Source organism: Sparus aurata, chromosome 21, assembly GCF_900880675.1.
Source record: "Sparus aurata chromosome 21, fSpaAur1.1, whole genome shotgun sequence".
Lineage (NCBI taxonomy): Eukaryota > Metazoa > Chordata > Actinopteri > Spariformes > Sparidae > Sparus > Sparus aurata.
Window position 1 is genome coordinate 15,984,552 of NC_044207.1, and position 26,546 is coordinate 16,011,097.

The 26,546-nt window shown below is 41.1% G+C and overlaps 1 protein-coding gene across 14 annotated transcripts in view; it reads right to left on the bottom strand.

Annotated features, from left to right (window-relative positions):
* LOC115573034 (receptor-type tyrosine-protein phosphatase mu) overlaps nt 1–26,546 on the bottom strand; it is a 179,065-nt gene that overhangs the window by 49,526 nt on the left and 102,993 nt on the right. For 10 of the 14 annotated variants that reach the window (XM_030403637.1, XM_030403636.1, XM_030403634.1 and 7 more), the window contains exons 12-17: nt 23,021–23,294; nt 19,801–19,837; nt 18,119–18,193; nt 15,741–15,876; nt 13,433–13,462; nt 809–1,056 (exon numbers count right to left, since the gene is read on the bottom strand). In XM_030403637.1, the coding sequence (XP_030259497.1) occupies nt 809–1,056; nt 13,433–13,462; nt 15,741–15,876; nt 18,119–18,193; nt 19,801–19,837; nt 23,021–23,294 (800 nt within the window). The remainder of the gene's footprint in view (nt 1–808; nt 1,057–13,432; nt 13,463–15,740; nt 15,877–18,118; nt 18,194–19,800; nt 19,838–23,020; nt 23,295–26,546) is intronic. The other 4 variants (XM_030403640.1, XM_030403639.1, XM_030403635.1 and 1 more) reach the window with 1 other exon arrangement.

A 26,546-nucleotide genomic window follows, 5' to 3' on the forward strand; every position in this document is an offset into this window, starting at 1 on the left:
CGAAAAATTTACATTTTGTCATTATGTACACATACGCACGCCAAATGAAAGGGTGATGTTCCACAGAACATTTGTAGAGCTTCATGATAAAGAGAGTGACATGATTCATGGTGGGACTTGTATCATGTTGGACTTCACAAAAAACATAAAATAGTTCCATTCACCTTTTCCAACGTAATCAAGTCTCATAAAGCCTAAGATCCCAAAAAGGACATTTACATCCTTTATCATGCTCAAATCTTTACTATAGCTGCTAAATAAAAGCGTTAGCCTGCGTATGCTGTCTGAAGTGGATGCACAAGCTCGACTGTGCTTCAAGGATGTAAATAACGTCTTTTCAAGTCAATTTCATTTCTTGGGGCTTCAGGAGACTTGGATCACAGTTCTTTTCTAACATTTTAAGACCAGTCCAGTCTGTCTCTATATTTCAGGAGAATGCTGCACCACTGTTTTGCTGTGATGCTCCAGAAATGTTTTGTGGACCAGGAAAACTACTTCACTTGACTTTCCATCAGCATGAGGGGGAGTAAAAATTTTCAATTTTAAGAGAAGTGTTCTTTTAATCTACAAATGAGGATTTAATACCAATATTGAGATTTGGGTTCTTACCCTTAATATGTTCCTAAATCCCTTGGAAGAGGACCAGGAGTCATGCTTCTTAACGTTATCCCAGTGTGAGTATATCCTGTGTGGCCGAGTCTGATTTCTTTCTCACCTGACCAAACCAAATAAATTGCTTCCACCGTGCTCGCTATGTGTGTGTGTGTGTGTGTGTGTGTGGATCAGGTAGGTTGATGCACCGTCTTACCTCGGCCGTTGAGAGTGAGTGCACACTCACTGCGGCCGTTAAGTGTGAGCGCGCACTCGCTGCGCCCATTGAGCGTGAGCGCACACTCGCTGCGGGTGTTCAGCGTGTGGTTGTGTGTGTCCATGAAGGACAGCGCCTCATCACAGTTGGTACCCTGCTCCGTGTAGCTCTTGTCCATGGAGTTGACCATCACGGTCATCTCCTGCCGGGTGCTGTTCAGGGTCTCCTTACGCTTCTTGGCCAATTTCCTGTATGGGGGGGAAGAAATAAAAACAAGCAATCAGATAAGAACAACAATGACTCTGCTTGAATTGATCTGATATGATGCTGGCAGCGATGACTCATAGATGTAATGGGATGGCGGAGCTAATGCGCCCCAGGCTGTGGTTACATTAGGTTTTTATTAGGCTCCAGATGCTTTTTCAAGCAGTGGAATATAAATCGTGGAGAATGTGGAAAGGTGTGACACCCTAACCCAAATACATCAGTGGCCCTGATGATTTAAAATTAGCTATAGTATTTGGGGGCCGAAGAATTAGAGTTGTGAACGGTGAACTGAAACAGTCAACCTGCTTTTATTGACCTACTTTGAGCTGATGTGCTGGGGCCTACAAGCAATCTGTTCCCGATCAAACACCATTAGACCATTGTGTACAGAGTAAACACACACACGTGCGCACATTCACATGTATGCACACACACACACACACACACACACACACACACACCTACACACACACACACACACACACACCAGATTGATTCCATTGATGTAGGAGCAGCTGCCGGGCTCAGATTTCACCTGTGCTGGCTTCACTTTACTGACTGATACTGAGATTCATCAGATTGATGTTTTAACCTATAAAGCTGTACCACAATCACACCAACCGTTTTATTCATGAAAGCTTCTAAACATTGGCGACATTTTAAGGTTATAGCTGTTTGACCCCAATCGACACACAAATCTCATAGTTACAAGGTTCTGTTGTTGTGTCTGCAGGCTCTGATGCAGCCTTCATATACATTAGGTCAATAACACTGAACTGAATATTCATGTCCAAAACATTCATGTGCATTTAATCTTAATTGATGTAGTGTATGTGTGTGTGTGTGTGTGTGTATGTGTGTGTGTGTGTGTGTGTGTGTGTGTTGTCTAGAATTGAGTCTGCTCCCATTGGTACAAATGGAATGGACTTAAATTATAATGGGGCAATTCCACAGCACCACAAACAGCCTGGATGCCGAAACAAAAAAGTCCATAAATCAACATCCATCTACAAACAGTCTCAACTAAATCTAACCCCCAATTTCCACTGGATACGTGTCCGCTGCGTTGCAGCTCCGATCCGGTTTTGCTCCGCCGTCCGCCGTCCGGCAATCTCCAGCGGTTGCGGTTTGAGTCCGCTGCAGCGCAGTACGGTAGACCGCTGGCTCACAAGGCAGAGGAGTTCCCGCGATAATCACATGATCACTCACGACCGCAGTTATAGGTCTGTGTTATTAAAATTAAGAATACGAAGTGTTCCCGACCGAGGGATTAGCAGAAAAGCTTGTGTTTGTCTCTTTTTTTGAGATTTATGTGCTGGTGTCAACACCGAGTGTTTTATTTTGAAAGGTAACCGGATGCTGTTTGTTATTTTAGCGCTTGACTTCCTGTCTGCTCGGTGCTAAATTCAGCTGACTTGCTGCGTCGCACTCCGGCATCCGCCAGATATAGGAGTCCTGCGTATCTGTGCCGGAGGGCGCCGGACTGCCGGAGCTGGGACGGAGCTGATACGCAGCGCAGCGGACCTGGTGGAGATTGACACATTCACTAAAGTGAAACGTATTTGCTCCGCTGGCGTGGCGGAGACGCAACGCAGCGGAGACGTATCCAGTGGAAATTAACCCCCAATTTCCACTGGATACGTCTCCGCTGCAAACCGCAAACAGCATCCGGTTACCTTTCAAAATAAAACACTCGGTGTTGACACCAGTACATAAATCTCAAAAAAAGAGACAAACACAAGCTTTTCTGCTAATCCCTCGGTCGGGAACACTTCGTGTTCTTGATTTTAATAACACAGACCTATAACTGCGGTCGTGAGTGATCATGTGATTATCGCGGGAACTTCTCTGCCTCCTGAGCCAGCTGTCTACCGTACTGCGCCGCAGCGGACTCAAACCGCAACCGGTGGGGATTGCCGGACGGCGGACGGCGGAGCAAAACCGGATCGGAGCTGCAACGCAGCGGACACGTATCCAGTGGAAATTGGGGGTAAAGCTTTTAACCTCAAGGCAGCAGTTATTCCAGGACTGTTGCATTAATTGTTAGACCGGCATCACCAGACTAATTCACAAATGCGTATTAGCCTGGAACATCTCAGTTCATTTTTGATTTCCTTGGGGCTTTATCAACTGGTGCAGACCAAAATGCCTCGGGACGCAATTGGATAGACCTATAACCAATCAGAGCAATGAAACGTGACCTACTACAAAGCAGGGCAACGAAATGTGTGGTCTGTTTGTGAACAGGAAAAATGTCTGCCTGGTCAAAAACTTTCTCAAATTAGAACACACTCAAATGTGTCCGTGAAAGCATTTGATGAAAGACATTATTTATATTGATTGTACTGATTTATATTTGATCATCACTGCCAAGTTTGACAGTTTAACCCAAGTTTCCTGAGCCTGGTGCATTGCGTGGACCTACGTATATCAAATTGACGGACCTGAAGACCAGAGGCAGTTAGATTTGTTACGTTTTGCCAAACGTAAGGACGCAGATGCAGATACAGTGAAGCAGGCAGGTAGGAAAGAAATGGCAAGAATCATTTACAGTGCCACTATCAAAAGAATCAAAATGCAGGCGATATATTGCTAGTGACAAAAAAGCAACAAGAATACAAGAAAAAAAACGAAGATTGCAAAACAAAGTTATGAGGAACTAAACCTCAAACACTGAGGAAACGCAATGAGCAAATGCAGATACATGAGGACAGGACCAGAGAATGCAGAAGATGCAGGACTGACATGGGGAAGCGGAAGAACTGATACAGAGGGAGGGAGGAATAACAGGAGATAGGTGAAATTAACAGGGCAATTAAAAAAGAAGTGAAGAAAGATAGAGACAGGAAGTAGAAAGTGAAACATGACACATGAGGATAAATCTATCAAAATAAAAGAGGAAACATCTAAACTGAAACAAAAACCCATGACATGACTGATTTTAACCAATCAGAGCTTCAAAACAAGTGATGTGCGACTTTTAAAAAATCCAGACAGGTGACGGTCCTCTGTCAGTCATCGGCTAACACCCGCCAGGTGTTAGATAAACTGTTGTGACTGGCCCGATGCAGGGAAATCTGTCTGATTGGGAGGGTGGCCAGACGTATCAGCCAGAAACATGAGCCTGCAGATTTGTCTGGCTCCCACGCTGATAAATTGCAGGTAGGTGTAATAAAATGATAATTGAGTGTAAATACAAATAAGCAACCTCAATTCTACTAGTCTGACTTTGTATTTCTTTTAATGTCATTATTATTATTGCTGTTTTTTTCTTTTGAAACATGATACATGTAATATAAGTCACAGCCTTGCCTTTGGAAGTCTGCTCTAGTTACATTTTTATGACATTTATCAATATGTTTGAATTCTTTCTATCAAATTATATCAATTTATGGGAGTTAGACAACAGGAGGAAGGCATTAGCTGAAACCCTCAGGTGTCATAAGTAAAGCTCTGACGCCGTTCGGAAGCCGGCCCTGACCTCCCAGAGATAGGAGCCACTTTTAACCTTGTATCCCGATCCCCGTGGAGATAAATAATGTGTCACCTTGTCACACTCCTACATTTGCACAGAAATATCGCTATAGAAAAATGGCAAACAGCTTGAGAGGGAACATACTGTAGCTGTATATCTGATGGCTGCCGCTGCTCCGTAGCTGGAGGGGAGCGCCGAGTAAGAATTAACTACGGCAGCCCTCACACTGATCCTCACACTTTGTTACTCTCTGTGTGACCCCTCTGCCTATTTGAATTGCAGTCTCTCTCACGGACAACTGCTGTCTAATGATGCACTCCTGCTGCGTTGTTTTCGCAAATCTCCTCTGTTTATTCAATTTCGTCGCTGTCTCGTGCCATATGGCAACAGGCCCCCGCTGCCTTCAAACAGTCATTTGCTCTGAAGGCCGCGACGTGAGGCTAATAGTGGATCGGTTCTTCAGAAAGCAAAGTGACAAAGTAGTGACATTTTCATCTGCCGGACCCACTTTTTGTCTTTAATCTGCAATTAGAGCGGGGAACAAAATGGCAATCTTGTCTCTTTTTTTCTGGTATAGCTTCATATTGTAGTAGGGGGGAGTGAGGAGGGGAGGGGAGCTGTAGGCACCCCGGGCGATATTAAGACTGATTCGGCACTGTGTGCACTCATGGAGAAGACCATTAAGAACCACTATAATCCAGGTTTTAATACTGTATCACTGTTCTTATTTCTCTTTCTGCTAAGACTTGGATTTCTGCTTTCCTGGCCTGTGTAGCAGCTGAAGCAAGAGCCTTGGAGATAAACGAGGCAGCACGGACACCGGTGCCAAAATGAGGAAAGCACCAGCAATACTGGGATGTTTGCTAGGCGCTGTGGGTGTTAGATGAAGATTAATTGGCATGCTATTCTCTGCTCATTTGTAAGAATGGAAAATTTAATGATAGATGACTATATTGCAGAGTGTGATGTGCCAACAGAGATAGTACGAGGAAGAGTACAGTATAGCGTTAGTGCACGCTGATGAATGTGATCATTTATCATATCCCCAGATAGTTAGCGTAAAAAGCTGCATGTGCAAAGATCCCAACAAAGAATGTAAGGACTGATTACTTGCAGGCATGCATGACAATACAATCACACATTTCTTTGATCAGTATTGAATGTGCATATGAAGGGGATGGTACACAGACAGATGGCAGAGGTGTTTGTAGAAGTAAAGACTGAGCAAACACTGGAGGTGACTATATTAGGCAACTCTCATTAGAGAGATTGTCTGCAGTTCAGTACATGACAGGCCTGGCATACCCAGGATCTTAGTGAGCAGAGCTCCTAACTCCACGAGGTTCAGCGACAACAAAAAGGAAGCTGCAAGGATTGTGTGAGTGCGCGTGCTTGCCAGAATATCTGTTCTGTGGGAGGTGACGCGGCTGCAACTTCTAACACGGGAGCTTCAAAACCTCAAGCTCAGCATGGTGGGCCTCATTTCAGCGCTGGAGCAGCCTAAACCTTGTGACACTGAGACAAAGAAGGCTTCATTAGACGATTCACACACATCCGCAGTGCATGGGTGTGTGTGTGTGCGTGTTAGATGACTGACACGCAGCTGGGAGGGGCAACAGAAGCGTCTTTGATCGGCCCAGTGGGAGCATTTCAGTAGTTGTTTGCACTGTGTCTCATTTCAAACTTCTACCCGTCTTCAACACAGGTTGTCCGTCCATCCATCATACATCCATCTATCCATTCTTCTATCTGTTTGTTTCAGGGGAAGTAACAGCAGAAAAACCAATAGAAACTATGTTTGAATGCAGGCTCTATTCAGCGGTGCACAATACTCTTTATCTGCTGACTTGATTGCTTCATCAATTCTGTAAAACAGTATTCTTTTAAACAAACAATAAAATGAAGTCTGTCCTCCATAACTTTGTCCATCTAAAGACAACAATGAATTGTGCTGAAAAAACAACTGCAGCACGAGGAGCCTTGTGCAGTCTGACATGACCAAGGATTTGTTCGTACTGAGGTGATTTAATTAAATTTGGAACATTAAATTCGCCGCTTATAATACATGCTTCAAAATGTGAAGTATGAAACATGTGAGAGGACACAGTGCTCTGGATGATTATGTTGTTAGTGTTGCAGATAAAGTATCAACCTGTAATATTGTACAGAGCATTTGGTCTTACTTTTATAATAGCTGAGATTTTATTACAATTTGTTACATTTTGGGTTTGGTAAAGAACTACTTATTGCCTCTGAATGTTATTTCAACAGAAGAACTGTTTAAGAATGGGTTTTTGGGCTTCCTGTTCCGACATTATTGTCAAGTTTACTAAAAGTTTACTTAACACTAACAGTGCTAAAATACAGAATTGTACCAAATAGTTAGAAACTTTTTTCAAAATGTTGTCATTCAAATGCTGCTCAGCTTTTTCTTTTTTTTTGGTTTTTGCTTCTCTATCTAGCTCCAGGGGCTGTATCGTACACAACTGGACTTGTTTCAGTCTCTTGAAGACATTTCAACTCTCATCCAAAAGGTTTCGTCAGTCACTACCTGGAGGGTTAGGGTCACCCTGAAACAAGTCCAGTTGCCTACAATACAGCACTTAGATTTACCATGACCTGGATGACTGAGAACCTTCATCAACATATCTATTTAGCGATTCTGGAGAAAGATTTTTGACTGCAGAGGCTTATTCCCAGGTCTTCAAATATTGACACTTTGTAGGGGTCATTCTCCAAATCCAGGTTTTGATTAGTCTTTATATTTTTAAGATTTTTAATGTCGATGTTTTACACTAAAGGCTATACAACTGTTAGACTATCAAGTCTTGTTTTACAAAGGTCAGTAGACCATTGGTTTTATGTCCTGACAACAGTCATGGGGGTGGATTGCCAATCTCACGTTTGATTTCTGTAATGAAACTGCAAGCTTGTTTTGATTGACTTTGGATTTGAAATTCAAATCCTGACACTGCCTGACACACTGTGGGTTGGTGGCTAAGTCCAAGTCAGCATCAGTATTTGACGATCTGGGAATGAGACTCAGCAATCTACTATTTTACTCCAGAATCGCTCACCTTTAACAGGGCGGTCTAGCATCAATCTGATATAGCAGCTCTATAAATTGCATTTTATAACCAAAATAACATTCAATCTATTTCCGCTCTAAACACTTTTAATGAAATTTCTGAAGTTCTTAAATAAGATATTGTATATCTGCATTCTTTTAGTGCATTCATTTTATTTTATTCAATTAAACAGTTTTATTAAAGGGTTATTCATTCAAAAACCTCAGAAAAGAGCTTCAAAGAAACTTAAGATCCTTGTACCATTTTGCATCTTAACATTACAATACAATACAAACGGTGCTTTTGGCTGCTGGCCTAACATTATGTTTTGGTTTCGGCCCTCCAAGGGAAAAAATTCTTCCCTCGCTGGTCTATATTATACCAACACATGTCATATGTATATGTTGCAATTAAGAAGCTTAAGAGAATGTGTAAGGTGCCAAACTGTGACAGGCAGATGTGTTATGAAAGACACATCATTTCAAAATGTATGCATTTAAACTTTGTCATTCCATGCATGACATCCCTTCTGCCTGCTTGAGCTGCTCTTCCTCTTTCCCCCACCTCATCAACATTCAGAGCTCGTCGGTGCAAAAATCTGCAAGGCTTGTACCAATTAATGTGATTCTGCTGCATGTTCGGCTTGTAAGGTTTAATGAATGTGCTTGCCCTGAGCATATTGTGTTATACATGGTACGTTTAGTAGGCCTCAGATTCTGACACTGAGTGCAGTGGAGGTGATTATGAAAAGAAAGATTTATAAAGAACGGGAAAGATGATTTATTTGTCTCTCTCCGAGTGTTTTCAGTTAAAAGGAATACACATATTTATAAAAAGTAAATCATACAACACTATGACACAGCAGGAGCTTGGTAAATTACAGGTGATACAGTTGTTTGTTATTGGGGCCACTCAATACAATGCATGTATTCATCCAGCCCTAATGGATTTATGATGTAAGTGACAACCTGCCAGATGGAAATTGGAACATGTCATGAATAAAATTGAGTTTTATGAAGTGAAACAATATATTACCAGGAAGAAAAATCAAGCATAATTCAAATATTTAAAACACCCACTTTGGGCAAATATGGGCTAATGTTTTTTTATAATTAAATAGTTTTAAATAAGGAGGTAAATAGGGAAATAGTTGCCTGTTCCACACATTTTATGGGTATATTCCTGACAAATGTCAAGTTTTCACTCTTTTGAGCTCTGTTTTGATTTCCACCAACTCCTGAGCAAAATATTTGGCTGTTTAGTGGCTAAACCCATATTCACAAGGTAGTTGCTCAGTTTGTTTGTTATTTTGCTGCTGGCCCATACATCTACTGTTAACCCCTAAAATACCCTGTACACTATCACTGTTAGTGAATAGCTGGTGAACATATTGGCGCATTTAATAACTATATATGTATTTCTCTCAGGAGTTGGTAGAGACCAAAAACCGTGCTAAAAGAGAGGGAATATTGGACTAACACTCATTGTACGACCAGAAACCTGACTCCAAAGGAAAGCTCTGTAACTACTCGATGTGTAATTAAGTAACTGTTTGAAACGATGTTTACCATATCAACTTGTTTCTGCTGGCCCAAAGATGTGTTATTGAAGCTTGAAAGCTTTTTCACTTAAGGTAGTTTCCTGCTGTGACTAAAATGTTTGCTACAAGAGTGGAGCACCTCGCAGTCTATTCCAAATATTTCCCATTTTTGTACTTTTATTTAAATATATTTGTAGGTGTGGAAATGTTTCTAAAGTTTATACATTTTCCATGGAGGAATTTCATCTTACATAATGAAGAACTCATGTATCTGCACATTCAGATCACCTCATACCTAAGGTGTGCTTGTATTCAACATGCTTGCTTCTTTATGGATGAATCGAAACCCTCACGGGAATTAAGACCCAATCTCAACCCTTGCCCTATGCCAATTGATCTTTCTCTCGTCCCTAGCAGCAGCAGGCACAGCGGCCGGTGCGACCACCTGATTAAAGGACGGTCGTATATTTGATCACACATGTAACTGCATCCCTAATGAGCGCGCTGACTGATGTTGTGTTGCATGCTAGCCCCCGCAGTCACCTCTGGCAATATACCTAAAGTGCATATTTTGGCGACTGCAGGATGTTCTCATGCCTTTAAAAGACTTTGATGAATGCATGAGCGCATTAATGGGGTTCATCAATCATAGAGGTGTTGTAATCTCACGGCTGGCAACAAGCCTGTCATCAGGAGTGCAGACGAGCACTTCAGAGAACGCTTCAGAGGAGAGCATTTTTGGAATGCAGTCTTTAATTAATTTGACAATGTGAACTTTGGGTATGTGCAACATATTAGTTATATTTGCTTATGAGCTGAACTTAGACACACTGAGTGCCGTAAAAATAGGGGTGAGAAGATTAATGCCGGCCCAATCCCAATACACCCGTCCTCCCACCACTTAGCAGTACACCGTCATTTTGTGGCTCCACGTCCAGGTGTAGGGTGTCCCAAATCTTGAGACAGAGGGGCAGTGTGAAGCTAGCCAACTTTACATTGTTATTGCAAAATGTGTGTATAATAGTCCCACATTTCGACATATTTCTATGTTGCATCCCCCCTTTCTTGATGGCCCAAAATTTAACTAAAGTCCAGTGGTGAAGTTGCAGCAGTTGGTACCACTCCTTTAATATCAGTGCAGACTGGCAGTGTAGGAGCACAGGTTGCTAAAGTCAGCCTTTTAAGTGCTGCTAGTAGCCAGGTAATGAAGCAGTGTATTGTTTTATTTGATGACTTGATAGTGTTAAGAGTGAATAAAGCATCAACGCTTTTGCTATCTCCATCAGATAAATGGCAAATTACATTACGATAAAACCGGGATTGCCATGGTAAGAGAAATCTCCACAGCTGAAAAAAGCATATTCAAATTGTTCGGTTGCGCCTGTTCACATAAACGCCATCGACAACAACTGATGACATATTGTGATCTTGAAGGGTTGTCCCATTTCTTAGCAGGAGATTTCAACCAATTCCCTTTGTAGCTCTGTTCTGAGGAACAATGGGGCTCTCAAAAACAAAGGGTTGGGGTAAGAATTGGAAGAAGGATTGAGATGCAAAAATTTCGGCTTCTGCATTAACAAATCAAGGTGCAAATCAGAGACTATCCAATTAGCTTACATGCTTCAATGCTTCTCTGTGCATACCGTGCAAACCACAAGAGAGACAGATATAAGGAAAAGATGGAAGGATGGGGGGTTGTATCATTGAATGGGATATACTGGCACCCTCCAGGATCATTTCTAACATAAATAACTCATGATGCATAGCACTACCTGTTTATGGCCTCATAGAGAATTCATTTTAGTTACACTTAGCTATGCAGGCCCAGCGCTGAACATCCTGATGTTATTGTTATTAATTTACTCCAACAAAAGCAGCCAGAGATGAAATAACATGTGAAAAATCATTCATATTTTTTTGCACTGAGGTACAGTAAAGATCCCTACACTTAAATAGCAGTGTAGTTCAGGAACTTGGTGAATAACAATGATTAAAATCGTCATAGAATTAGTTGTTTGACTTTTGAAATGATGTATTACACTCTCAGGACTTTCAATCCAATACAACAACTTTGCCAAGAATTCTAGTTTAATGAAGCTTATACTTTTTCAGTAGGTAGTAATTTTACTGTGTGATTATGATGAAGGTCAAAGTCGGGGTGTTTGTTGTTGTACTGGAGTGCATTATGCTGAAAGCTGCTGCTGATATACTGCAATCTACAACCTCAGTAATGAACTTGTGCTTAAATTAACACTTCTCTGACAGGTATCATTCGAAACAGAACGGTTTCATCTTTGCAAATGCAGATTTTATAGTAGAGCTGATGTATCGGATCACATCGCAGCATATCTAATGAAGTGGCCGATGAGTGGATGTTGTTTGAAAAGGCATTGTGCATGTAAAAATATCCGGGGGGCTGTTGCAGTTTAGATTTTTCCATCACAGAATCACTTGTTACAGAGATCCCTGTGATTTAAATAAAGCTTGTTTTACTATTACTTCATTTTTCGCTGCTGCGATGGCACATGTCCCAGTGGGAATCATTAATCCTTCATCTTATCTGACTGTATATTATGTTGTTATCTTGTCAGCTTTAGGAGAGGAGTCACAACATTCACAACCCACTCTTTCCCCTTCTTCTTAAATCCTCACAGTAAATCCCCCCATTTCATTTTGACATTTAGAAAAAAATGAGGATGCGGTGCTGTCGACGTCACAAATACATGATTATTTTTTTAATTAATTTTTTTAAAGGGACTCCCTTAAGCCTTCGTTTTACCATAAGTGTTTTTAGAGCCAGAATATCCAATTTGACTCACCTAAATCCTGTCAATCAAAGCAAACATGCCTTAGAACAAACCTTTCTGAAAATTAGCCATTAAATCCCTTACGTGTTCGTGAAAATAATGCAAAATATCATTTGCATGTAATGCCTAAAATAACAGAAACACAAAACTGGTATTTTGATCGTTCCACTGACAACCTTGTGTCTTCCTGCTTAGCTTGGTCAATGTGTGCGCTCAGCTTTGATGACACCACTCCTCCGAGTCATTGGGGCTTTCCATTCAAGACAGCTGTGATCTAATATGAGTGACACGCGGAGTAGCATTATCTCCAGGTGTATTCGGAGATGTTCTTTGATGTGAGGCAGCCTCCATTCTGTCCTCTGATCACAGTCATCTCAAGACAGATTAGTCGGCATCCATCACAAAGAACGTACAGAGGGAGCCTATGAGCTACAGCGGGGAAAGGCAGAGCTGCAGAATAAGCTCCTTTGCCATTCAGAGGTGTGATTTGGATTCAGCTGTTATATTAAGAGTGAATACAGCGACGAATAAGACGGCCATTGTTTAAGGATGTTGGAGAAATCTACAGTCAATAGAAAGGAGGCAATTCTGTGATTTCATCAGCTCGTTCAGCGGCGATGCAAACGTCTTGTCAGCTAAAGACACAACTCCACCATCACCGTAGAATCAATGGGATGGACGTGCAGTAACCCAAAAAAACATGCTCGGAAAAGAGGGGAGGAAAAAGCATGAGATGGTTTGATGAGGATGGAGTAGGGGCAGAGAAAGACTTGAAATTATCACATGCATATGGAGCCAAATTGGTAACGTCAACATATCAGCTCATGCTTATATCTTCAGTGTTATAGCTATAAATATGAGCAATACTCCATAGAATTATTGAAAGCATTTTTTTTTTTTTTTTGCATTTGCAGGGTATATACATAAGTGTAGAAAATGTGAAATGTTTGGGCTGAGCTCATTGAGGTTCTAGGCACAACTAAAGCGTAGATGCACTGTGATAGGCACTTCAAAGTCAACAGAGATGAAATCATCGGAGGCAAATGAAAAATTCACACTCAGTAAAAATGCAGTAGCTCCTGCATTGATTTTTTTCCTTTTTTTTTCCTTCCACAAGATGAGTTTGGCAGCCGTACAATCATTAAGGCAGTTTAGTTCATCATACGATAAACAAACTCCTTAAAAGTCGAGCAGAAATCATGTCTGCACCAACGTTTTCGGTGGCAGGTTCAGTTAACGTGGGGGTGTAGCAGCGTCAGAAGTCGTGCCAATGTGACATACAGTGTGATGTGCTCGTCGCGTGGAGATGCATTGGAGTGGCGTCCTCCGTTCCTCCGGCAGAGATTACAGTTGGGCCTCTGTAATAGCTCTGGGCAGGAGGAGGATGACATGGCTCTTTGCATGCATGGGAAACAGCGTGTGTGGGTGAGAAGCATGGCACTAACATTACACAAAGTGGTTACTTACAGGTAGTAAGTGTAGGAGTGATAGGTTCTTCTGCCGATTGGGGTGGTGGTAGGATTTAAGCAGTGGAGGAGGGGAGGGGATGGAATGAAAAGGAAAGAAAAAGTAAAAATATATTAATGTTTGAAAAAAGAGTAGAAATGAACAAAATCAGATATGGTGGCTTACGTGGAGGTAAACTAGTGATCATGAGGGCAAAGGTGATCGCTTGGAGTCATGTCATGCTTTGCAAGGGGGAATACAGTACAGTACAAACTCTCTAATTAAACTAATAATGAGCTGCTCTACAGCACATGGTGGCAAATCAGACGCGACCGTTCTGTCACTAAAACCCCCCTTTTTATCAACACATCGTTTTATACACCTATAAAAAATTACCATATCTGACCTCCAAGGTTGAAACTTAATGAGCAGTTTGAATGTCTAAACACAACTCCGATTCCCAGTTGCTAACAGCATATTACACAAAATTCAACCAATGAAGTCATCTCCATCTCTGGTTTGATTAACGCTAATTGGAAACAATTCCATTACTGTGTGCTGATTTTTTACACCCACCTACTGATCACAGCGCTACACAGGCGGGGCCTGATGTAGAAAAAAAAATTACCCTCAAAAATAAAAATGGAACAAAGTGATAATATTAACGCACAGCTATACCTTTCCACTCAGCTGCATCTTCTCTTCTCTGCACTGACCTTTACTCTTACGGTCAAGACAAATTAAACTAACGTCAAAGGAGAAAGTGCTGGAAAGTACAACTAACACATACTAAGTTTTACTAGAAATTCTTTTCTCCCTTTCGTGGTTTACAATTTAAATATAAAGGGGAGAGTACAGGTGAATAGAGAAAAAACTTTCCCAGTTGATTAATTAATAACATTAATGCAATTATTTTGCAATTCTTAAATGTAAGTAGACATTGACGTATTAGATATGCACCAGTTTCCACAAGTTTTCAGACCAGAGACCTGAACATTGGATAAGGCATAGTTAAATTTTGCTGATATATCAGAGCCAAAAGTTTTTACAGAGGGACTTTTGAGTATGCAAATCCCCAAAAAACTTGAGAGGGCAGCACATCACAAGTTTCCAAAAAAGTCAAGGGCAAAAAAGGGCAAAATACTCATGCCTCATGTCCTTATGAATTCATCTATTGTGCTGTTAGCAATTTAAACAAGTGCAGTGATTTTTTTGAGATGTGCTGCCCTTTCACGGTTTTTTGATTTGATCACTGGATATTTGGGGTCGAGCACAACTTCCTTCTATTCCGATTTATCAAAGTATCTCTTTTTTTGGACTTTATAAAATAGACGATACTGTAAAAAAGCCAACAAACACCAATTTTCTGCCATGATTTTTGTCATAAAATGTTTAATAAATATAGCTATTAATGATACACAAACAAACCCCTCTGTGAAATCCCCCGATATGTTGAAACAAATACAACTGTAAAGTTTAGTGTATGTAAGTTCTACTAAAGGGTTGACCAAGGGAACCTTAATCAAAAAAAGCATTTTGAGGAAATTGCTTTTAAAAGGTATGTTTTGTAATATTCCATATGATTTTATTCCAAAAAATGTTTGACATGATACACATTTTAACTTACAGATATCACTGCAAAACTTCCCCAGCTGATTATTTACATTTAGAAAAGAAAATTGTCATCTGTCTTCTGAGATTTTATGCATATTTAATTATTTACATGCAAATTTGCAAAAACTAAGAATCTACACGTACAACACAGGAGGTCAACTTGTGTCTGCTTAAGAAATCTCTGCGGAAACTATTATTTCAAGCCTGTCTGTGGACAAAAGGGGGGTTGATATTTGCGGAGCTTTATCCAGCTGATTGCTGGGATATGTACAGAGGACCAACTTCCAGTATGGGGTCCTGGGCTAATGTAAACTCAGCCTTCGGCTATGCGGCCATCATCTTCCCTTTTGAGCCTTTCATCATATTTTCTTTCTTATCTCCTGCAAGCCTCTCTCCATTCCACAAGCCTCAAAAACATTTTTTCTATTCCCATTCCAGTGTCATTGAAGTGCTGCACATTTGTTTGAGGGTGCCGTGGAAACGGATTAATTTTTCATGGCACACTGTATCTCATGGTTGTAAACAGCCTTAATGGGGCGTATCAACATAATCAAATTAATTATTTACCACGACACTGACAATACTACCGTTTGAGGGAGAAATATACAAAATGATAAAACAGAGACTACTTATTTGTGAGGACTCGGAAAGTTCAGTTTCAACCTCTTCCACAAATCTGGAGTAGTATTTCAACGAGTAAGAAAGGAAAGCTTACCTTTTCTTCATGAGGAGCACCACTCCTAAGAAAATGATGACGAAGAGGAGGATGCCAGCGATGACCCCAGCGATCTTCACCGTGTGGTCAGTTTGTTTCTCGGGCTCCACGGCGTCAGGTTTGTGGGTGGCTGCTCCTGAAAAACATCCCAATTCATATAAAAAGATCAGACAAAGAAAGTGTAATTAATCAGGAATGTGAATAAAATCTAACGAGCATTTGCTTTTGTTCAGCGTCAGAGTGCACGTTCAGGCTTTCACTATTCTCTCTCATTGATGCGACAGTGTGGTGGACTGAGGGCATATCAATCAATACGCTGATATTCTGCGGCATTCTCTGGACCATAAATATCAATACACCTTAATTGGTTCAAAGTAATGCTCATTTTTAAAAGTAAGTGACTCCCTTTTGTCCACCTTCAGCTGTGTCCTCAGTGGACATGAGCGCTCTGTGGATGGAGCTGCACTAGGAGAGATAAGTGCGCACCATCTTTACCCTTGGTTAATCATGTTTGGGGCAAATGGTTGCTCGGCTGTAGAAAAATGTAGGATGCGTGGCGGGAAAGATAATACCCGTGAAGATAAAAAAGCCTGAAATAACCAAAACATTAAATATCAGCTCGGGAGGAGATAGCCAACAACAAGAGACACAAAGAGAGAGGGAGGAGGGAAAAAAAGCGTCTTGTTTAAAAAGCATCTGCTCCCTGGGAAGTGATAAGAAGCACTCTGAGGAGAGCAATGCTGCCGGAATGACAACTGTCCACCTGAACAACACCATTATTCCTTGTCACTAGGGGTAAATTTAGAATGATAAATTGTTATGTCAGACAAATCTGTTAGAGCGGGGTTCCTTCTCTCTACAGCGTGGCCATTTTCCCTCCCTATCAAAAAGGTAAATATCTATCCCGGGCTGGTTTGTGACATATTGTTCTTTCAACAGCCACATCTCTATTTAGATATAAGTTTTTAGGGCAGGGCTGTGGCGGATTTCAAGACTGGGGACATATTTGTAATCACGTCTGGACGGATGGAGCTGATTTTGTCTCAATATAGTGTTACAGGCTAATCTAACAGGATGGTTGTCAGTGACAAATCCCCATTTGAGCTGTGAGTCGCTGTATATTCGCTGCTGAAAGTCAATATTCTACCAGGGTAGACAGTAAGAAAGTACAGTTCTTAAACAAATTATATGTAACATTTCCATAAAAATGACCACACCTCTGTTGCATATTTTGTTGAGTTTTTATTTTGTTGCTCACATTTTGTCAAATGTTTCAACAATGTACTCCGGTAAGGCAGCGGTGCGTTTTATTTGGTCTTGTGTCGGTAATAACTTCAGGTGAAACATCAGATGATACGTCAGAGAGTGAGGAACAAGTCGGCTAAGGTGACTAGACCAATTAGAAAAAAACTTTAAAACATTATTTAATTTGGGAACATTTCTAAGGTCAGATAGATGTATGTACTTAGCGCACAATATGTATTTTTCTTCCACTAGGGGTCTCTCAATCAGAACAAAACAAAAGACGATGATTGATGATGTAGCACAGGATCATGGGAGGTATCGATGAAAATTTATTGTAAGTTACTCAGGCGGAAATGTTCACATCAGAAATGGTGAATGTTCAACAGTGAACAAAGCTTCCATGATCCCGCGCTACGTCAAGTGCTTATTATATGTTTTAATCTTGCCAATAAACACAGGACTACTATTAGTTCTGTAAACTGTGGCAACGATACAGCAATGCATTGCAAATAAAGGTACAAAAAAAATAAAATAATAAAATGCAGTATTTTTAAATGCGGTACTTTAACGTTCACTTGTATTGGAGTCATTTTTGACTAGGAATATCTGACTTTGAGTACTTGACTTCTGTACTTTTTCCACCACTGCTCCGGTCTGAGATTACTTAGTCAAAACGGAGCAGAGAAGAATTTCAATAGTTAATTACTACACTCTTAAAATGTCTCCAGATCTCCACACTGAGCACTTCAGCATCCTTTTTGTGTGTTTACAGTTGTCACAACTGCACTGAGCAACACTTAATCTCCCAGAAATAATGAGAAATATTCATGAAAGGGGATTAACTCCTGCCGAAAATCTCTAACACTGACACATCAAATGACGATCACACCTCAAACACGTTTTTCATGTCAACTAATGCTGAGGAGATGAAGGTAGACAACAACGTCTACCAGTCTTTGTTTTAGTCACTGATTCTATGCAAATAGCAGGACAACAATCAAAATCCACACACGTGCAATATTCCACTTGTTTGTTTTTCTGTTGGAGAAAATGTCACTGCTACATTCAACACAGTGGGAAAACCAAGTCGTGGACAGAATAACCAACATGGTGGGAGAAGCTACGGCTCTGACCTGTTAGTTGGTTGTCGCCAGCCGCTGGGGCGATGCGGATGTAAGGGGTCGTGAGCTGAGTCACGAGTATGGCGGCTGAGTAGAGTCAGTGGATCCAGGATAGCATGCAGTCAAGAGAGACAGAGGGAGGGAGAGAGAGAAAGAGAGAGAGAGAGAGAGAGAGAGAGAGAGAGAGAGGCCACACTGAAGCCACACCAACAGTTCCCATCATCATGCAACACTGAGGCAACTCATTACAATATTAGAAAGCACTTCACATTTTGTTTTGCCAACTTAGCAACAGCAATCATTTCATATAGAACCTAATGTAGAGCATTCAAATCTATCCCTCCAGGTGATGAATTGCTTACATGATGCCTGTAATTCTAGAGTGTGCCGTTTTACTTTCCAGCCTGTTAAGCCATGTAGATGGAGATATCTCGAATTCCACAAAAAAATAAAAATAAAACCATAGTGGAGCTGCATGCAACCCCCACAATATCTAAGACTGCCGGAGCATGTGACAGGACCTCCTACGGCCTGGAACGGAGTGTGACTGGGGCTCCCTCCGGCCTTATCAATTCTGCTCCCGAATCAATCAATGGTGCTTAGACTTCATCACCTCTAATGTGTGGAGCAGGATGTACAGGCAGCATAGCTAAGTACATCGAGACCTCAATGGGCACACAGGCTGCCTCCCAGTCACGGAAAAACACATGTTTTTCTGGTCAATACATTGACCAAGAACATTAGACACAATTTTGTCTTTTAAAACGGTGTTTCCCAACCAGGGGGTACTTCTGATACTGCCATGGTGTGCATGGAGAGATTGTAGAGTTGCTTGATTATTTATGAAAAATATTAATGATTTGATGTAAAAAAAAAAAAAAATAATCCACATAGTGGAGCAATTAATTTAGGCATTATTGCAATCAAAGGAACAGTTCAATCAAAAATGAAAATTCAGTCATTATTTGTTTTGGAGTCAACAAAACATACAGACAAAACAAAATGGCTCCATACAGCTCATCTGATATAAACCAAGTCTCCGGATAGAAGCTAAAAGTGTTTTTGTGCACGCCGTCTGAAGTGGGTACATACGGTTGACTGTGTGTTGAGGTCGTAAATAACATCTTTTCAAATCAACTTGGGATCTCGGGGATTCCAGTGACATGGATTGCACCAGAGCCATCTTGTGTTTCTTTTTCTGTTGTTTTCTTACGTTTTAAAACAAGTCCACATCTACTTAAGACTTTCCATCAGTGCCGGTTGAGTAGATGCTGAGTGAATTTTCCATTTTTGGGTGAACTAATCCTTGAACATGACCGAACTGAACTAAACATTGACAAATAAACTGCATGAAAACATTGCAACATCCACAATTATATCACCTATAACATAATTAATTTTTAAATAACTTTAACAGTTTTAAAAAAAAGCCAAAACATTTGGAACACTAGTGGTGCCTAAGGACTACTAGAGTCAATTGGACTGGGCTATGGCGGTACTTCTTACAGAAAAAGTTGGGAATCACTGTTTCAAACAAACACATTAACACTAATGTAAAAATCTAATGTAAAGTGAGAGTGTCAAGATATTGATCTCTGTTAGATTCACTTAAAAACATGTTAACTGTGTTAGTTTTTAGGAATCAAATGCAAGTGATGTTCAGTCATCATTCACACAATGGGATCGTTTCCTACCTTTGGTTGCGACTCGAACGCAGTCAATTTTGGTCTCCTGTACACACAGATAAATTACGGGAGGAGAGGGGCAGAGGGCGGAAGAAATAGAAGAGAATCAGAAGTTATCATGACACACATGTCAGACATGACACACACACACTCTTACACCTGTCTAAGAACCCATGGTTACAACAAAACAGCTCGGCCAGTTCCACGCTGTCCCCTATCATCTGTTGAGCTCAATGACTGTGACACAAAACGCAGTTAGGCGAGAGGGCCTACAGCACAGATTAGTGGTGCTGAGCTGCTGATTTGTCAGCCAACAGCGATCTGTCGGCAGCCTGCAGCTCAAGGTGGTCAGCCACTGTGGAGAAACCAGAGCCCTGTGACAAGCGACACCAACCCAGCATGCAGGGCTCCAAAATGACACGTCAGGGAGCCTTTCTGAATATGTAATCGAGTTTCAGCTCTGACAACAGCCTTCAACAACATAGACAAAAAAAAAAAAACAACAACACTGCTCCCGCTGTTGGCAGAGAAGTTTGTTGTCAACAATGGTCTGGTGAACAGGAAAAAGGACACAGACAGGAACAGGGAGGCGGTGAGTAATACAACACAAAAGACACGAGTGCCGTGTCCCTGTGTTTGACCCGGCCAAGCTGTCCAATGAGCAATGAGCACACATGGGAGAAACAGCCTTTAGAGGCATAATAAAGACGAGAGAGAAAGAGAAAAAACATCAATGTTCCTGTGATCCCGGGTGCATGTGTATTCACATTACCGCAGCTTTTAAGCTGTCCTTTTGTTCATGGAAACATTACAGGAAGTTATATTAGATTTTTATTTGAATAGAAGGCAAAAAAAAATGTATTCTAGGTATGGATGCCACGCACCTTTTCTAAGTGCTAATTTTGTTTAAGAGGCTCAAACAAATCACTCCAGCACGATTAGACATTAATTAAAGCTTGCGGTGCTATCCACAGACAGTGATGGCTTAATGAAAGAGAGTGCATTTGGCTATTGTAAATCAAAATATTGAGTAGAAAAAAAATGTCAGAAATGTCTCCATCAAGGAGACGGAGCTTTGTTCTGTATCAACAAGGGATTCTTTCATTTTGTTTGTTCGGGAAAGAACACTATCAGCCAACTAATACCACTCGCTGATTGGAAAGTTTCAGGCCGCTAATGCTTTACTCTCAAGAGCAAACTCCCTAATTGGATTCAGCCCTGTAGCACGTGTTACTTCTTATTGCCTCCTTAAAGACGTGCTGGTGTTTCTCAAGGTGGCTGTTTATGGTGATTCTCATTCAGCACCACAATCAGCGAGGCTCTCGAAGTCGCCGTTGAGCTGTCTGCTGTGGCTCCGCGGAGGGAGGGGCCCCGCCAAGTGCCACTTGATGACAGAGGCTTCAACCTGTACGATCGGCAAGCCGCCATTGTTGTTGTCTGCCTCCCACACTTAAATGCTGCTTGGACAACTGCCTCTCTTAAATGCCGCTGATCAAAGGCTTGCGTGGCATTTGGCGTGAAGCGCCATTGGAAAAGGCAGGAGACCCGAGCAACAGTAATAGCGAGAGAGAGCATGTCACCGCATAGGGCTCTGCATTCCACGCTTGACCCTGCTGTAGCCTATTAAGAGTGCAGACAGTGCTGCTGGTGCACCCCGCCAGCGTACTGACACATCTAGCAGAGGCCAAATGCAATTGTGCTGCTGCGTGCATGTGTCTGCCTATGTGAGCCGTTCCCTGCGTGGCATCAGGGACTTGTGTACTCAGCCACTTCAGTCCCTTCAGTCCATTTCAGTCGCCAAGTCAATCAATCTGTCAGTGAGCCCTTCACTCTCATTAAACCCATCACAACATTTAGCATTTCATGTACACTTTAATATGGTTATGATTTAAAAAGTCGAGACGTGGTTCAACTTGGCAGAGTGTTACGAAAAGTCCTGTATACAGAACTAGAAACATAAAAAAAAAGTCAACCTTCACATTCAGTTTTAAGTAGTGGGATTTTTTTCTGAAGTCAGTGCTCTTGGTTCATTAATTATGTACACAAATTTGACATGTTCTCGACTGCCCTAATTGTTTAGTTGCTGAGCTGAGACTGTGTAGTGTACATACTTAGCGCAGCACTATAAAACATGCTGTCAAACAAAAAAATGTCAAGCTGGTACGCACTGTTGCCTCTCTTTGTCACTAGTGTTTGGTTGTAAGAGTGAAGGGATTATTAAAGGGGGATTCCAGTATTTGTAAAACTGGGCACTATATTTATATGTTTTGGTGTGTAAATGATTCATACTTACCAAAGGTTTTGGAATTGGTGCAGTAGATCGTCTCAGCTGGCAGCCGCAACACTGCTGCAGTGGCTGCAATGTAATCCTTTGGGGTAACTGACTGCCAAAATGACGTCCCATGAATGTGCTTGTTTTTGAAAGAGTTCCTACAGATTCCTACACTGTTTTTGGCAAAGAGAATTAGTAGATCCTTTTTGTAACCAGAAACACAAGTCTCGTTTTAGAAGTCTTGCTCTGAAATCTTGCGAGAGGTAAGTTGGTACAGTTGTTGCCTGAACGTGATTGTCAAAATCCATCAAATAGTCAGCCATGAAAATAAATTCTTTCCAACGTGGTCTTCCTGGAACAACCCACTTCTCGCAAGATGTAGGAGTGAGACTTCTTCTTGAGCGTGAGGATGTTTCTGGTCTTATTGTTTAACATGTTTGTCTCCGCAGGAAATGTTTTTGTAATTTGTTCGGACACTGAGAATAAAAACCTCCACTTGAGAGTGACAAAAACAAGCACTTACAGTGGATGTAACTTTGACAGTCAAAGTCGCAGCTGGTGCCATCGTATTGCTACCGTCCACCAATCCAACATCTAAGTATGAATCATTTATGCACTAAAACATGTAAATATAAGGCCCATGCTTCAAAATACCATAATTTCAAGATCTTTACTCACAAACCAGACTCCCCCAAAAAGTCAAAAACAGGATGCAATCATTTGCATACTAACTGTTTTCTTATTCATTTAACAATACATGATATTTTATAAACTGATCATGTGTTTTGTTTGTAAAATCTTTATTTTAAAAGTATAAAAAACTTCTAAATGGAGTGGATAAAATGTATACGGCAATGCTAAATGAAGACACTAAAGGAAAGAACCTCAAGATTGAACTTATGTTCAGTATTTGAGTACATATACTTTCGGAAACTCAAACACTACAGGAACACCCACCCCGTTGGCTGTGCTGACAGCCTGGTAGTAGACGCTGTAGCTCTTCTGAGGCAGCAGCGGGGCGTTCCAGTAGCCGTTATAGGTCTTGTTGTCCCCCACAGTGAAGGGCTGTGGCGAATGGATGCCAGCGGCGGGGAACTGAGCAGTGAAGTAGTACTGGGAGTTTAGGAGCGTGGCGTTCTGGAAGTGAATGGGAACTGGGTAGCAGCGCAGGATTTCTGCCGTGCCTCGTGCTCTGCGTGGACGTTCCTCCTCCACCACCACCTGGTACGCACTGCAAACACAGGACACAAACAGAATGAACAGACTCCAACAGGCCAAACAGGCACAGGCAGAACATGGCTGGCAATGCAGGCGTTTTTCTGTTTTGCCTGTTAGTATCACACACTGCAAAAAAAAAAAAAAAAAAAAACCCTCTTTATGAATGGCACAGAAATGCATGCTGAAAGCTCCAAATCTCAGAGTACACCAAGTCTCTAGATATGATTCTTTATTTAGACGCGGAATAGAAGAGATTTTTCTTATCTAGCCATTTCAGATTTTGCTCATCAAAAGTTTGATCTAAATACTATGATGAACTAAATACACTGTTATGCATCTGACTTGTATTCAAGGTCAGAGCAAATACTCACCCTCTTATGACTTACGAGCAACCTACATACATTCAAGTTCATCCATATTTTTTTCACAGAATCAGACACGTTCTTGCATCTACAATAGTTGTAAAAACTGTGTACTGGAGAAAAGTAGACACGTTCTGTATCTCTGATTAAGGTGCTGATCGCAAATTCTTGCAGTCAAACAGAGAATGTTAAAGCCACATTTAAAGCCCTGATATATCGCACGATCATGTATATGTGAAGATATGTGAGTAAACATGTAGCTCCCTGGCAGAGTTTCCTTTTCAATAGAAAGTCGATAGAAAACAATTTTTTAGTTCTGAACAAGCACAACATTTTGAAAACTTTATCTTTTTTTTTTATTTAATACCTAGAAAACTAGCTGCAAGCTTAAAGCTAGAATTAAATAGCTTAAGCAGTTCATGGGGTCAAGCTGTTATAAGAAGGCCAACAGTAAGAACCTTCACCAATAATAGTGCAGCAAAATTTGTATGAGAATGTACCGGGTAAAAAAAGGTAAGCCAAAAGAAGAAAATGCTTAGAAGAGTAGAAGAGCAGGAAATAGTGACATAATAATTACATTCATGTTCATTTCAACAAATAATCATATAAGAGCTCCAGAACAGATTCACTTGTTTGTAAGTGAACAGGATGGACTGAAAAATACAATGCAGGATAAATGAGCGGTGACACTGGACAGGGCCTGACGTTATTTGCATTTTCATTATTCAACAACTGAAAAGGTTAACGGCTCTTTCCATTTCCTCTCCGCCCGAGCCTTGTGTTTAGCTAGATCAAAACTGCAGCCCTCTGTGCTGCTGACAGAGATGACATTGTCTCTGAGCCGGCCACTTAGCTGGAGGGGGAGACTGACTGACTGTCTTATAGACGTTCATGTTAGTATGCATCTCGCATCCACCTGGTAAATCTATTGAGTCGCTGAGTGACAAAGAGTCTGTTTACAGCTGCCACGGAGAATAACCAGCCATGATTGGGGGACTAGTGTTCCGTCGCCAAAAGAGTCATGCAAACAAGTTATCATTACAGAAGACTGATCGATGAATGAATGCATGACAACAAATGTATGAATGAATGAATACTATGTGACATGTTCTGGTTTTCCAATTTTGGATGGATGACTGATTTCAGCACCTTTTTTTCTTTCAATTGGATGAGTTTTTTTTTACTAATATGTGTGAGTATTGTAATTTTGAGAGTGGCTCATGCAGATGCACAAGGACACACATCACACGGGCAAAACAAGTATTACTGCAATGGCAGACAGTGGCAGCAAGGTCGTTAAGAAGAAGCCTGCAAGCTCGCAAACATAGATGTGCACAGTATAAAATTTACATTTTACAATTAATGAAAAAGTGGGTGCGCAAATGAGGAAGGGAATGCATTTAACATTTTTGTTAGACCTCAATGATACACAAAACACCAACATGTGATCTGTATCTGGACTACTAATGACGATTAATATATGATGGCTCACAGGCATCATCTAGTGAGCTCTGCACCGTAGTGATATTTAGGGAAGTTGTTAAAAGCCAACAAGGCTGCAAAATGGAACGCCACAATTCAAGACACACTGTTAGATATTTTTTAAGAAAACCTGGGAAGATTTCCACCTGTTTTTGTGGCGACCAATATGGGCTTTTTCTCGCGGCAAGCCAGACCATGTCCATCTGGGATCGCAGCAACCAAAACATGTATTCTAAAACAAACCATGATTATTTCTCTTAACTCTCACTGTAAACTTAACAAGGGCACATGTACCGCTTTGTGACAAGTTAGGAATAGAAAGTTAAATCTAAACAAACCTAAAGTTGCAACATTCAGTGAGATATATACTGATACATACACATCTGAACAAACATTTCAAGTGTTCCCTTTATTATTATATCTTTAATACACCTTATAGTTGCACAGATACACAAAATAGAAGCTAGTTCTTGCAGCAACGTTTATTAACATTTATTCCCGGCGATTGAGTTGCCTTAAACATCTGGGAGAAGCGGATATAGGCCGCCTTTCAACCTGCTTTGCATCTCTTTTATGAGAACATGGTCACGCTGTATGGCTTGCATTTTTACACCTGGTTGAGATATGATCACAATGCAAAGTCAGACCTTCTCCAGATGTGGTCTTGCTGATCCGATAGCATCCCAGTCCCAAAGCATTTAGCAAGCTGTTACACCTTACAGCATTAACATTAACATGTTTTTTTTCCCTCATCCAGATACAGATCACCTGCTAACGCCAGATGTAAACGGGGCACAAATGCAGACAGAACTTATGTTTGCCTACAGGAAAATGCCCCAAAGCATCGTGTGGTCCGTCCCTCACCTTAAAAGACCTTAATGATAGAATATTAATACATTAAAAGGTAATCAACAAATGATGCACTTCCCTATTTTTCTAAGTATGCCAATTTATTTGTATTTTTGCAAACAAACCTCATTTTTATACTGCAGGGTACAGTAAGTTCACAATGATTGAAATAAGGCTGGACCTTGCAGGATGTAGAGCTTGGATGACCCCGAGCATTTTCCCTCAGCCCACATTATTAGACAACAAGTAGGGGAAAAAAAGCCTACGCTGTAGTGGCTGTACTCTTAAGCTCCATAGTCACAGTACAAACAGCTCTGGAGATGATCAATTGTTCCCCGCGGTTGGTACTGGATGATTAAGTGTCCCCTTGTGTGTACAGCATGTGCTCTTTAACCCTACAGTTTATCATAAGGTGCTTGCAGTGTCATTAGAAAATCCCCCTTTGCTCTTGGTGGGTGTGTCCCAATTCCTCAGAGCTCTCCCATTTAGTGCTGGGTTGGGAGGTGATGAAATATCTAATCCCGCTGAGAGCCTGCAGGAGAAATCAGCCTTTAATTACTGTCCCCTATTGA